This window comes from Cydia splendana, chromosome 3, assembly GCF_910591565.1.
Source record: "Cydia splendana chromosome 3, ilCydSple1.2, whole genome shotgun sequence".
In the NCBI taxonomy this organism is placed as follows: Eukaryota; Metazoa; Arthropoda; class Insecta; order Lepidoptera; family Tortricidae; genus Cydia; species Cydia splendana.
The window spans coordinates 13,315,878-13,330,292 of NC_085962.1; the positions used below are offsets into that span (position 1 = coordinate 13,315,878).

Consider the following 14,415-nt stretch of genomic DNA (forward strand, 5'->3'; position numbering starts at 1 on the left):
TTACCGAATATTTTTTTTCAATGTAAAATGGAATGTCACTTATGTGTCTTCCTTAAAAGTGTGGGCGATGGTATGAGCCTTCCTTAAACAACTTGCCAGTGGTACCAGTGGCTACAACATAGACTTTAACAATGCTGAAAGAAGAGAACATACTTTTGCGAGCCTTCAGACAGCTGCTTGATGACCAGGGCCAGCACAGACAGTGACTTGTTGATGTGCGTGCCCTCCTTGAAGCGCTTGCCGGTGGCGCCAGTCTGGCCGGCGCGCTCGGATCCCGCCAAGTCCACAAGGTTCAGCTGCGACACGTTCACGCAGCCCGCTGTCTCCTCGTCTTCTGTGTGCTCTCGAGATTCTATCGTCTGTTAAAGAAGATATTGTAATTGTTGGTACGGTGGTACATAAGAAGCACACTTCCTCTTGATAACTCTAGAAGCTGTATAAATATAGAATAGAGAAAAGAGAAAGATATGGGGCATTATCTATGAAAAGAGACCTTATTGTCGATGGCGCTTAATACGCCGCACAGCGTCGCGTGGCATTGTATTTATATGGGAGCATCGTTAATAATACGCCATCGACAATAAGGTCCCTTTTCATCGATGACGTCACATATGTACTCACAATCTGGAATATTGAATGAGACCTGCTACTTTCTTCATTCATATTTGTGGCACCAGTATGTCGGTTTGCCTCACCCTGCAAATAAAAATTTGAAATATAACGTTAAACAAAATGTCATTTGATTTCATATGCCAACTTTTTAATACATCTGGTCTGCTGTGATTGGTCAATATTTCAATATTTTTTTTTTACCCAAAATGTCATAAGTGCATACATGGTATGGACAATGAATTGAAAGTAAATAAAATATTTACAAAACATTTTAACATTAATCAAACTAATTATGTCAATTTAAATATTCTGTGAATTCTGTTGCAGAGTAGAAGGCACATTTCCTAAATCACCATTAGATGGTTCAAGAAAATGCAGTATTTAAATACATTGCCAACTATAACATATGGTCTGTTCGAGATCCTGAAAACGGTGAAAAATAAAGATACTACTCCTAAAAATACGTGTGACTGTGTACCTCATTAGATTCGTCATGATGTCTAGAAAAATGTATTCGAAGCGTGTATTAGCACACAAAAAATATCAAAAGTTATAAACAAAAAAAGGGAGGAAAAAGTAGTTATTTTTTATTACCCCAATATCTCAAAAAGTATTAATATTTAAGAAACCAAAATTAATATTATAAAAGAGAAGGATATTTCCAATCAAACATTCCATACTTGCAGAACTGTATCTCCATTATTTATACTTTTTATTCAACGCTGAACACAGCGCTCCGCGCCTCATTTTCGAGAAACGCGCGCGGCGTGAAAAAACGATTACGTAACATTCAATATAATTTTAAAGGTTTTAAATATTAAGTGAAAAATTAAAAAAAAAATATATGTTGTATTTAAAACATGTCCACACATGTAATACTTGTAGAAATTTATCTTAAAGTTATTTTTTCAACAAGTTATGCAATTAAATAAAAGTTTTCATAAAGCTAATACTTTGCTTAAAATAAGTTTTAGAATAACATAGAAAATTGACGAAAAACGAAAAATCAAGGTAAAATTGTAAAATATAAAACAATATTATAACCAAACTATTAATTTTTTCAAAACTTTTATAACACGATCTTATTAAACATGTATATGAGGAAGGGCTCTAGAATGCGACAAAATTTTACGATAGTTATTTATACATGTTTTGTCGTTTTCAATATAGAAGGAAGTTTGAGAAAATTTTGCTAATTAACAATTGCATAACTTGTTGAAAAAATAACTTTAAGATAAATTTCTACAAGTATTACATGTGCTGACATGTTTTAAATACAACATATTTTTTTTTTTTCACTTATTTAAAACCTTTAAAATTATATTTAATGTTACGTAATCGTTTTTTCACGCCGCGCGCGTTTCTCGAAAATGAGGCGCGGAGGGCTGTGTTCAGCGTTGAATAAAAAGTATAAATAATGGAGATACAGTTCTGCAAGTATGGAATGTTTGATTGGAAATATCCTCCTCTTTTATAATATTAATTTTGGTTTCTTAAATATTAATACTTTTTGAGATATTGGGGAAATAAAAAATAACTACTTTTTCCTCCCTTTTTTTGTTTATAACTTTTGATATTTTTTGTGTGCTAATACACGCTTCAAATACATTTTTCTAGACGTCATGACGAATCTAATGAGGTATGACACGTATTTTTAGGAGTAGTATCTTTATTTTTCGCCGTTTTCAGGATCTCGAACAGACTAATACAATGAATTCAGTTAATCAACCAAATACCGTAATGTAAAGTAAATCACATGCAAGCGCTTTATCCGTCTAAATAGGAAGGGCTCACCTCTTTCATAATATCTAGGACTTCTTCTGGAGAAGATGTGAACTTCTCTGTGGCATCCACCTTGACACCCTGCAGGGTGTCTCGGACCTTAATCTTGTCATTCTCACAGTTCAATAGGTCCTTTAGTGTTTCATTGTAAATTTCTATGAATGAAACTCTGAAAGTGCAAGAAAAAGATGACAATGGAAATTGTCTTTGAATTATAGAAATATGCTTTATTTTTCTTATAGGTAGGTATTATACACAGCACCCTTGATAAAATATTTTATCATATTATGCAATAAAAATATTTGTATTTATCCTACATTTTTTAAATGAGATTGATTATCATATAAAATATGCTTGTATATGTCTAATTATTACATCTTTTACAGCCATATATCGGGTGGATACATTTTTTGTTGCTATTCTGTCCCATTGACCAAGGGACAATAGTGGTAGTTTAGTTAAGAAGAAATGTAGTATCATGTTCTACTAATATGCTTAGTAGATGGCCCCTTATTATTATTATATCACCAAGAGGGTTTTAAGAGTTGTTCCGCAGAACATAACCAAGGCAATGAGTGAGACTGAAAAGTTTATTAAAGCGAGGCTTAGACTAGCAATAACTTGCACGCAATTTATATTGCATTGCGGTATCTGATCAAACTTTTGAATGCAGTTTACCTTAGCAGTCGGCAATGTGACGTATATTGCATGCAAGTTCTTGCTAGTCTAAGTCTTGCTTAACCTATGTGTTTAAGTGTCAGAATGTTCATTGTCAATAAGTCTGTTTTCAAGTGTTTTCTGATGTCTGATGGTATCAAGTGTATTTAGTAATGGTACCTACTTTATTTATCTTTTTCAAGATTTGCCAGGCAGTGTAAAAAAAGAAAAGTATCTAATAGTTGAACAAATAGGCCCCTCAGAACAACTTGCATGAGTACAAAACCATTTCAAATGTTTATGTATAATTATATAGATAGATGGATACACCATACACATGTCTTTATCAAAAAAATTGTAAATTTAATTTATGCAAAAACCTAAAATGTATTAAGCTAATACTATGTTGATTTAGTTAAGAATGTACATATTAGATTTACATCATTAGATATTTAATATCCATAACAAGGTCAAGGATAATAATTATGTGATTATGCAAAAACAAGGGTGCATATTCATCACTTTCATCATGCATGTTTTTATTGTTTCAAACTACAATTACATATAGATTGGATAATAATTGGACATGTGCTAATACTTTACCTCCCTTCTGGGAGCCTAAAAAGAGCTAACAAAATTCTAGACACTGGAAAGCAATGGATAAAAAACCTAAAGCAAAAAAATGGTGATAAACCAACACAGTCAAGACGAGACATAATAGACATAGCCACAGACTTTTACAAAGCACTATATGAAACTACAGAAAACCAGGGACTGCATGATACCTGCCTGATGTACCAAAACGAAACAACAGTTGAATCTCTTAACGCGACTGAAACACAAGTTCCAGCGTTTACATGTTCTGAAATAGAGAAGACAATCCAACTATTAAAAAGTGACAAGAGCCCAGGACCAGATAATATAACAAACGATGTCATAAAGTACGCGAAAAAAATACTACTCCATCCCCTAACATCTCTATTTAACAAAATCATACAAAACAAGGTAGTACCCAATGCATGGACAGAATCGAGCATCATACTACTATATAAAAAAGGCGACCCCACAGATGTAGGGAACTATCGGCCAATTAGCCTGTTGCCGACCTTATATAAAGTTTTCTCATCAGCGATAGAAAAAAGAATAACACCTACTATAGAGGACAGACAACCAATCGAACAAGCAGGATTTCGGAAAGGGTTCTCTACAATAGACCACATCCATGTAGTGGAACAAATTGTAGAAAAATACGTAGAAAAAAGAAGGACATTATACCTGTGTTTCATTGATTACATGAAAGCGTTTGACTCAATCAACCACATAAGCATATGGGAAGCCCTACAACAACAAAAAGTCCACCAAACATACATAGACATATTGAAAAATATATACGAAAAAAGTACAAGTAGAGTGAAACTAGATAAAACAGGACCAGCTATAAAAATAAAGCGAGGAGTAAAACAGGGTGACCCCCTATCGCCCAAAATATTTATATCTGTACTTCAACACATATTCGAAAAATTGGATTGGTCAAGAAAAAGAATATCTATAAATGGAAAATATCTAAGTCACTTGAGGTTTGCAGACGATATCATAGTCTTATCCGAAAACCCAATACAGCTACAAGAAATGATAAACGAACTCTGCAACGTCAGCAAAAGTATTGGCCTAGAACTGAACACTGCCAAAACTAAAGTAATGAGCAACGGACTTCAAATCCCTATACATGCAAACCAAAAACATCTAGAATATGTAGAAGAATATATATACTTGGGAAAGCAAATAACATTTAGAAAGAGCAGACACTATGAAGAAATAAACAGACGGATTAACATCACATGGAAAAAGTTCTGGAGTCATAAAGAAATTCTAAAATCTAACCTGCCTATGAGACTAAAGCGAAAGGTCCTTAACACATGTATACTTCCTAGCCTCACCTATGCATGCCAAACATGGATCTACAATACCAAGACAATGAACGACATCCAGGTATGTCAAAGAAGCATAGAGAGAAGCATACTCAACATAAAACTTAAGGACAGAAAAAGATGTTCAGATATAAGAAAAATAACCAGGGTCATAGATGCGCTTGATTACTCGAGATCCCTAAAGTGGAAATGGGCAGGTCACTTAGCCAGATTAGAAGTCCAAAGATGGACAAAGACGGTCACAGAATGGCAAGGACCTCAAGGTACCAGACACCGTGGGAGACCACAGACAAGGTGGATAGACGATATTGTCTCAATAACTGGGCCTAATTGGACCCATGATGCAAAAAATAGGATATACTGGAAAAGATTGGAGGAGGCCTATACCCAAAAGGGGTCCTTAAATTAGAAATAAAATAAAATTTAATTTAGCAATTAGAATTATATATTTAAGGAATAAAGGGCTTAATAAAAAAAAAAAAAAATACTTTACCTAACCAGGAAATCTCTATCCGGAATGCATTTGATTTGTTCAAATAAATTCAGCACAGCCAACTGAATGATGCCTGGAGAAGTCTCCGTTCCAGACATAGTGTAGGTTTTTCCTGAGGAAGTCTGCCCATAGGCAAATATAGTCCCATTGAAGCCAGCAATTGCTGCCTCCACAATTGGCTTGGCAACATCTTTGTAGACATCTTCGGTCTTGGTTTTCACATCATATACTTTATCTGAAAGATTACCCACGAATTACAATGTTCTATTGACTCAATGAATGAGGTAACCCCAAATACTCTTACTTTTACTTACCGAACGTGTATTGTACTCCAGATTCTTTCCCGCTGGCGTCCAGCTGATACAGCGCATTGTTTTTTACTTTCCATTGGAACGAAAGCTTGTCCTCTATTTCGCGAGAAATCAGCGGCCTAACTTTGACAACAACTTTTATGTTGTCACTCATTTCTCTCCGTTTAATACACACATTTACAAACAGTACTTATTCCTTGAACGGAAAACGAACTTTCACAAAGGCATGATCAAAATACTGCAAGAGTCAGCAAAGTAAGCGTTTCAAATTTGTATTGTGCTGCGATACATAAACATACAGTCACCAAAATAACCGACAATAAGAAAATTTTCAAATAAAAAAATCGCTCACATCACTCGTACTTTTTTTAAAGTGTCCGAATGCTTGATTATTTATAATGCATGAATCAAGTCATACGATTTAAAAAGCATCAACATGCGGGTACATAATAACATAAATAATGTATTTTCTCCAGTATTAGTTAAAATTACATGTTTGTGAATCTTTTATGTAAAGTTACCTAGTATTTTCATTAAAGAGTAGATTTTCTTTCCTCGAATCTAAACAAGTTATAAGAAGTTATAGAAATTGTCTCTGACTGCTTTATCTTAACTGTTTGAGGTACATTAAAAAACGTTCAGTATTAACGTCAATGTCATATTGGTCTATCACATGTCAATGTCAGTGTCAAGACTGTCAAGTCACGTCATTTCAATTTAATACAAAATGCACATGTGCGACTGTGCGCTGATGTTTTAATATAAAAGCGGTATTATAACGCATAATCACTCAACATGCAGCATGATGATGTAAGTAGATACTTATTTGTAAATTAAATAAAAACCATACAACGTACAGATTAATACGTATATTCTTTTTAATATTTAGGTTGTTTGGGCCATCATCAACAAGACTCATTGTTCCCACAAAGTAACGTAAGTATTTGCATTGCAATAATATATTATTGACTAATAATTTATTTGAAAGTTATTAAAGTAATTTTTACACGTTTTTCAGGACACAGACTCAACATTTTTGCCGCAATGAATTTAACCTCACTGGTCTATGTTCGCGGGCCTCCTGCCCCCTCGCAAACAGCAAGTATGCGACGATTAGGGAAGAAAATGGTATTATTTACTTGTACATGAAGACAGCGGAAAGGTATGTTTTTATTTTGGTACCTATTATTTCTGCATCTGCATGTTATCCATCAAACTAAAGCTGTATAAAGTGAATCTATAGTTTATGCCTAACAATCTTAAAGCCGAGAAACTTCTTTCCATATTACTGTGTAGCCAAAATACAACTATATTTGTTTCTGTGAAAGATCCTGATTCTGTGTTGGAAACAGCCACAGGAAAATTTTTTGTTGCCAGAATGGTTTGAAAATTTTCTGGGCTTTATGTATTAGGTTTATTAATTATTGGCAATGATGGAGGAGAACTATATTTGGATTACCTGTATTGGATAAAAATCACTGCATTGGGATTAAATATTTGTAGTATTGTGTGGATTATAAAATATTTTTGTACAATTTTTTTATATGACAGTTTGTTTCTCAATAAAATAAAATAAACATATTGTATGAGTGTTAGGTACTATACAATAGAATACCTATGCATCACACCAAGTCACCAAATATAAATACTTTACCCTGCATTGTGCATTTAAAGTGCTTTTACTTGGCTTCATATATATTGTGCTTTAAGGTGCAACAGATATTTTTCCATATTAATAATTTTATAAATAGTCTGCTGTTTAAAATAAAAACTGAAGAATTAACTATCCATGAACTATCAAGGTTACTGACATCTACTCTAAGGATAGTCAGCTCATATTATCATTCATTTCATTTCATTTCATTTCATTATTATTTTGTTAATCAGTCTCCCCTCCTGTTAATAAGTTAGAGTATACTTTTCTTTAAATGGTTTATAAATATCTTGCATTCCAGAGTCATGTTTCCCGCCAAGCAATGGGAGAAAGTGAAACTGTCACGGAACTTTGAGAAGGCCATCCACCAGATAAATGAGAACTTATTGTACTGGCCTGGCTTCATCAAGGCCAAGTGTAAACAGAGATTTGTCAAAATAACTCAGTATCTGATCCGGATGAGAAAACTTAAACTTAGACGCGTGTAAGTTACTGTTCCGTACCATAACACAAAAAACGGCAAAAAAATCAAGTTTGTTGGGAGCCCACTTAAATATTTATTATATTCTGTTTTTAGTATTTGTTGTTATAGCGGCAACAGAAATACATCATCTGTAAAAATTTCAACTGCCTAGCTATCACAGTTCATGAGATACAGCCTGGTGACAGACAGACAAAAGGACCGACAGACAGATGGACAGCGGAGTCTTAGTGATAGAGTCCTGTTTTTACCGTTTGGGTATAGAATCCTAAAAAGGATGATTTAAATTCAACATTCACACATGTATTCTTGTGGTTTTATAAGGGCATTTTATTGTGAAACTGCTTTAAAACGTGTTAGTAGTATAACATTTGTTCTAACAATGGAGACCAAAGTTCTGAGAAACATGTCACTAATCTAATAGTGACCATGACCATACTTACTTACTTCACTAGCTCAGTGACCTGAAAAGGATCTTGGCCTCTGACAGAAGAGAGTGCCACTCTGCCCTATTCTGCACCACTTCACCCCAGTTGGGTATTCCGAGGGCGGACAGGTCTTTTAGTACGCGAGTAGAATCGTAATATTAATAAAATATGAATAGTTTGGATATTGTAAAAGTATGTGTTATTATGTATACTTTCAGTAAAGAGATAGTGCCCATACAACGCAAAATTGAGAGGCGGGAGCGAAGACGCGAGGAGAAGGCTCTTGTCGCCGCGAGAATAGACAACGCCATAGAGAAACAACTGCTGGAGAGACTTAAGAAGGGCACTGTGAGTACTTACCTCTCCTGGCACTAATACACCTCTCTTAACCCTTTACCAGGCTGAAATTTCAAAAATGACAATCGAATGTCAGTCTTACTCGACATCGAAAATAGAGCACTTGTTTGAAGTGCCGTGGTAAATAATATCCCTTAGCCTGGTACAGGGTTAAAACAAAAATGATCCCTTCTGTACGCTCCGTTCTGTGGCGCTCTGGTGTGCGAGCATGACGTCATTATATACGTGCATAGTGCTGCCTCGCTAACACATTGGATGAAGTGAATGGAGTAAATACGCATTAGTTTGATGACTGTGTTAACCTTAACCAGTTTGTCACCAAAATGACAAAAGTCAGTGTTACTCATAGAAGATAGAACATATGATTGAAGTGCCGCATGCTAAATTGTCTCTGCCGCAGATTTAGTAGTCGCATTTGCCTTCATTCTGTTGATTCGTTTTTCATTTATCAAAAAATATTGGTGAACATTTGATTTATATGTGACTGTATTGTACTACACTAAGATGCCAGCGTGAAAACGCCCATAGAGGTATTCATGTTGTATCAGAGTTATAATTAATGCTATAGATTACAATTTTCCAAGGTAATACTCTCATCATTGATCAACCGCATATCAATAGCCGGGTTCACACAGAGCGAGCATACGCGCGAGTCAATTTCCTCGCGCACAAAACGGACAGTGTAGACGTGCCTCGTCCGAGGCGGCGCGCGCGAAGCACGTAGTCTACACTGGCCGTTTTGTGCGCGAGGAAATTGACTCGCACGTATGCTTGCTCTGTGAGGACCCGGCTAACCATATGACATGACTTAGATAATGGTACTTGCAGATTTATAAAAACTAATTATAAAATTCCACTAATTTCAGTACAATGACATCTACAACTTCCCCCAAATGGCGTTCGATGCAGCACTGAAAGCTGAGGAAGTGTCTGAAGAAAGCGAGAGTGAGAGGGAAGACGAGGACGAGCGAGAGGTGGAGATGGAGCCAGAATTGGAAAGAGAGCTGCAAGCTGTCGAGGAGACAGATGAATTTGTAGAAGGAGATAGCGACATGGACAGTGACGAGGTAAGTTTTAAGATTACCATGGCCATAGAAACGGTTGCAAGTGCAAAGATATCACCTTAAAAATATGACTAAGATTTTCGTTGAGATATTTTGATTTCATTTAGAAATATAAAGTTCTTCCATGTATTAAGTTTATTGTAACCAAAATTTGTCTAATTTAATATTTCCCAAATTCAGGAAAGTGATTCAGGTCACAGAGAAGGTGCAGAGATTGGAAGCGATTTTGAGTCAGAGACATCTGATATTGAGGTAAGACGTGTAAATATATTTATTTTATTACAGTAAAACTTTATACATTTAGAATTTGCGTCAAATCGGGTGGTTCTGATTTTTCGCAGACTTGTTTATGATGGCCCTATGAATAATCCAAGAGTGATATGAGTTCTCTAGCGCCGAACGCAACTTAGTAGAAAATCGAAAAAACAGCGAGAAAATCGGTTTTTTTTTAGATTTGGGCGATTATAACCCTAAAAGACTAGTTTTTGATAGTACCTTCTCAAGACGTTTTTAAAGTAGACTAAATTTGCTACAATACGAGACTACTTAGAATTGTCTCTGTAGATTTAATAGTTTCCGAGAGTGCCTTTCAAAATTTATATTTTTTTTAACTTTAATTCGTAGGCTATGTGAGTGCAGTGAGTATGCACTTTTGTCTTAGGCGATGCCGCTTGGCACGATTGTTCCTAAGGTCAAACAAAGCTGATTTGGCCCGGTAGCCATGAGATCGTACCGTGCCTAATTTTATTCTGTCTTGCTGCCCCGCCCGTGATGCCGGTGGTCAATGACACTGAGCATTATAATTGGCTACTTTCCTACTAGTCAAATCAGCTTCTTTATTAGAACTGTCAAAACGATTTGCTAATATGGAATTTATATGAAAACGTGTGTAGTGACGTCACAGTCAACTCAACTACTTTTTATACTTCCATCCGATTTATTAAATAGAAATTGTGTTTAAAAATAAAACCGTTTAATAACTGCTATCTATGTTTTTCTAATAATGATCTGGTGCTTTATTTCGTGCACGGTCAGGCGTGGCTCACTCCGCGATTTCGTCGCTTTGCTACAGGTAGTTAAAAGTACATCCGTTCCACACCAATTTTGGGGAAAGCCATAAGCCGCGCGTGGCGCTGTCGCCACCTAGCGGCCATATCTGTGCTGATCGTAACAGAAGCGTTTTGTTAGTGGGTCTTCTGTACCTAGTACTATTATTTATTCTGTGGTTTTTAAGTAGAGGAAAGGAATTTATTTTAAGTAGAGGAAAGTACCCAATTATGCGCGTGCAATTAAGATAGGAACAAGCGGGTGAATGTGCGAAATTCTTCGTGCTTAGAGAATAGGTACTATATTTTTGTGATTTACCTATATAATAGCAATCTATAAATATTTTAGGATGTTGCTGAGAAGATTGTTTCTAGGAAGAAGCCGCGCGTTGAAATAGAATACGAAACTGAAGTTCCCAGTGTGTCTAAGAAGAAAATAAAACATTGATGCAAATTAATTTGACTTTTATGTAAGAATAACCTATTTTCACCCCAGTGTCAAACGACCGTAGTTATGCAGAAAACGACCCCCAACAAAAATAAAAAGTTGGTCGGCTTCTACAGAACTACGGTCAGACCAGTACGGTATTTTTGTCAAAGTGACTTACACCCTAACTCAGTAGCTTTGGTCGCTTTCTGCATTGATAAATAAATAGAGTTGGTCGTTTTCTGAATAACTATGGTCAATCGGGTACCATAGGACGACAACAACAATTATGGAATGTAAAAAAAAATATGTATTGGATATAAAAGGCTTAGGGCCGGTACAGACGGACTGCAACCCGACTGCAACTTGTATGGGAACTGCACGCAGACTGCAACGTCGGCGTGCAGTTCCCATTCAAATTGCATTTGGGTTGCAGTCCGTCTGTACCTATCGGCCCTTAGTAATTATTATTATCTTTATTCATCATCCTTCTTAGGCTACGGTTTTTATAATATGAATATAAAAGTAAAATATAAAAACACTTACAAAAGAATAAAAAATACCTACATATAAATAAACACATTATAAAAAACCTAACCTAGGGTGCCGCCAGCAGCGGGGCAAGGCCCAAGCTACCGGTGGTCAGGGCTGCAGAGAGAGGAACCGACGTACTATCCGCGCCGTGTCCAAGATCACCGCCTTCTGCATCTGCCCCTTGATCCAACCACCTAGCGATAGAGTCTCTCAAGATGTTGGTCGAGACTCTTCGCTATTAGACCGTTCACTGAAACGACTATCGGGACAATGATCGTCGAATCAACATCCCACATGGCGGTTATCTCGTGAGCCAAGTCTAGGGACTTACTGGACTTGTCCTTCTCAGCCTTCACGAGATTCTCATCATGGGGGATGGTGATGTCAACGAGCACGGCCCGGCGTTGCGATCGATCTATTATCACAATATCAGGCTTATTGGCTACAATAGTCCTGTCAGTGATGATAGATCGATCCCAATAGAGCGTGGCACGACCATCGATCCTCGAGAACAGGCGCAGGTAAGTACTTGTAGTACGGTACTTCGCGGTCCACAAGGCCATATAGAAGAGCAAGTTGCTGGTGAATAATCCTGGCTACGAGATTATGTCTGTCTAATTATTAACTTTTTTAATTATTAGTAGGTATGTACCTAGGTACCTATGTATGTTTGTTCGCGATTATCTCGAACCCGGACCTGCCGGCCTAGCCAAGGTTACAATCGCTATCGCTTCGACAACGAAAAGCATTATGTCTCTCTATCACTCTTCCATATTGGTGCGACAGTGACAGTTGCGTTTCGATCGCTACGGAGCGTAAGCGATCGGCATCTTGGCTACGCGGCCTGGATCTGGACCTGGATCGGACCTTGACCTGGACTTACTCGTATCTAGAAAACAAGTCCCTCCGGTCGATCCTCCGCATTTTTTCTGGCCATAGACCATAAGGAATGAGGATTTGTGGAGTATGTGCTGACAACCTCCGATCACCCAAGAAGTAGCACTGCGGAGTAAATGCCCTGTACACATCTGGAGGCGGAGCGTAGATAACGAGCTGCGAGCCGTAGGACTGAGCTGGAACGAGGCCAAGACGGTTGCTCAAGACAGAAAGGCGTTAAAGGATCTTTTGGAGGCCCTATTAGGCAGTATGCACCTCCGGGGTGCCCTAGGACAAACGACAACAGAAAACAAGCATTTACAATTAGATAGTGCTATTTGGTGAAATAGGAAGACCAGAACGGAACTCCTCACCATACCGTCCCGTGAAAAATAGATTCATGTTGGCAATACGTAATGTAGAATTGTCGCGCGGGTGCGATCAAAAGTCTTGTTCAAGCCGTCATGTCCGCCTCGCATTTATTTCGTGACGCAGACTGTAACTATTTCCCACGTTTAGGCGAGTCAAGGAGGTAAAGACATTCTAATTCAACGATTTGTTATGTTTTTGTACAGGTTTTTATGTCTTGGTGATTGGCGATTACGACTTTCACGTCATTTCGCATGCACTAATCAATGTAACGTGAGTGAACTTTAAGGTCGTATCAAAATAAGATCAAATCCGTAACAAATTATGAAATTATTCAATCAGAATCTGGCTCAAGTAATGTTCCCTGGCAATCCAGTGAAGCCCCGAGGCGCCTCTTACATTACAAGTCGAGTTAAAGCAATTGAAGCCTACAAAACAGAGTTAGGGGAGACCGAGGTGAGTTGTGACATTATCGATTTTTTTGGAATCTAATAACTGTTAGCGAGCTCGCAACAGTGTGCGTTTGTTAGCTCCTAACTTGAACTAACTAGTAGTTCGCCCCGAACTGGGAACTCGCGGTTAACCAAAAATTATATGGCGATTGACTTTGTTGCACCTACTTAGGTACTCGTATAGTGACATAAAATAATAGAAAATAAATGAGGGCGCCAGTTTCTACGTAACTGTCACATTTTTGACGTAAAATGCTTACACATGGCAACATTTAGTATGGACATTTTTGAGTTCCATTTTATTTAATTTCTACTATTTTATGTCGCACTATAGGCGGCAATGAATCAAAGATCGCGTGGATTTATTGCAAGGTCTGAGGAGCCCTTAACTGATAGATTTAAGCAAAGAGTAGTATGTATAATATAGTTGGTCAAGCAGATCTTTTCAGTAGAAAAAGGCGGCAAATTTGAAAAATGTAGGCGCGAAGGGATATCGTCTGATACAAAATTGGAATTTCACGCCTTTTTCTACTGACAAGATTTGCTTGACCATCTATATATATAGACCGGGAGATAGTGACACATTTTACTGGGTCATTTGTACCAGTATGGCGGTTCGTCAGGGGTCTAAGCATGTAATGAAGGAAAGAAAAATGATGGTCATAGCGCTGGTACCGGCGGCCCAATCGCGTGGGCGTTAGTCGAACGTGTCGGATAAAATACGAGTGTCGAACGATTTGTTCCACAAAAATCCTCGTATTTTCCGATAGTCCATAAAAAAGAAGTAGGCGGTAGCGTAATGCCATACTTCTCCGGTGTGACTTACAGCCCGCCATACTGAGGCGAACACATTAATTAAAAAAAAAACAATTCAACCATTTGTGCCAAGCTAATTTTTGCACAGGTGATCATCGTCGAGCAGCCATTCATGGACATCACCATGC

At 37.2% G+C, this 14,415-nt stretch overlaps 2 protein-coding genes across 2 annotated transcripts in view; one reads left to right on the forward strand and one right to left on the reverse strand.

The window, feature by feature from the left end:
- The window catches only part of LOC134806540 (kinesin-related protein 4-like), a 49,718-nt gene extending 43,588 nt beyond the window's left edge, over window positions 1-6,130 (reverse strand). The window contains exons 1-5 of the mRNA XM_063779839.1: window positions 5,787-6,130; window positions 5,473-5,707; window positions 2,407-2,563; window positions 622-696; window positions 154-359 (exon numbers count right to left, since the gene is read on the reverse strand). Coding sequence (XP_063635909.1) covers window positions 154-359; window positions 622-696; window positions 2,407-2,563; window positions 5,473-5,707; window positions 5,787-5,937 — 824 coding nt within the window. The 5' untranslated portion in view covers window positions 5,938-6,130. The remainder of the gene's footprint in view (window positions 1-153; window positions 360-621; window positions 697-2,406; window positions 2,564-5,472; window positions 5,708-5,786) is intronic.
- Window positions 13-11,271, forward strand: LOC134806541 (protein MAK16 homolog A). The gene is made up of 9 exons (XM_063779840.1): window positions 13-28; window positions 6,508-6,593; window positions 6,673-6,719; window positions 6,802-6,945; window positions 7,739-7,921; window positions 8,565-8,694; window positions 9,570-9,770; window positions 9,948-10,019; window positions 11,163-11,271. Exons 2-9 carry the CDS (start codon window positions 6,579-6,581, stop codon window positions 11,259-11,261), a joined length of 891 nt encoding a protein of 296 aa, XP_063635910.1. The 5' UTR covers window positions 13-28; window positions 6,508-6,578; the 3' UTR covers window positions 11,262-11,271.
- The last annotated feature ends 3,144 nt before the right edge of the window (window positions 11,272-14,415 follow it).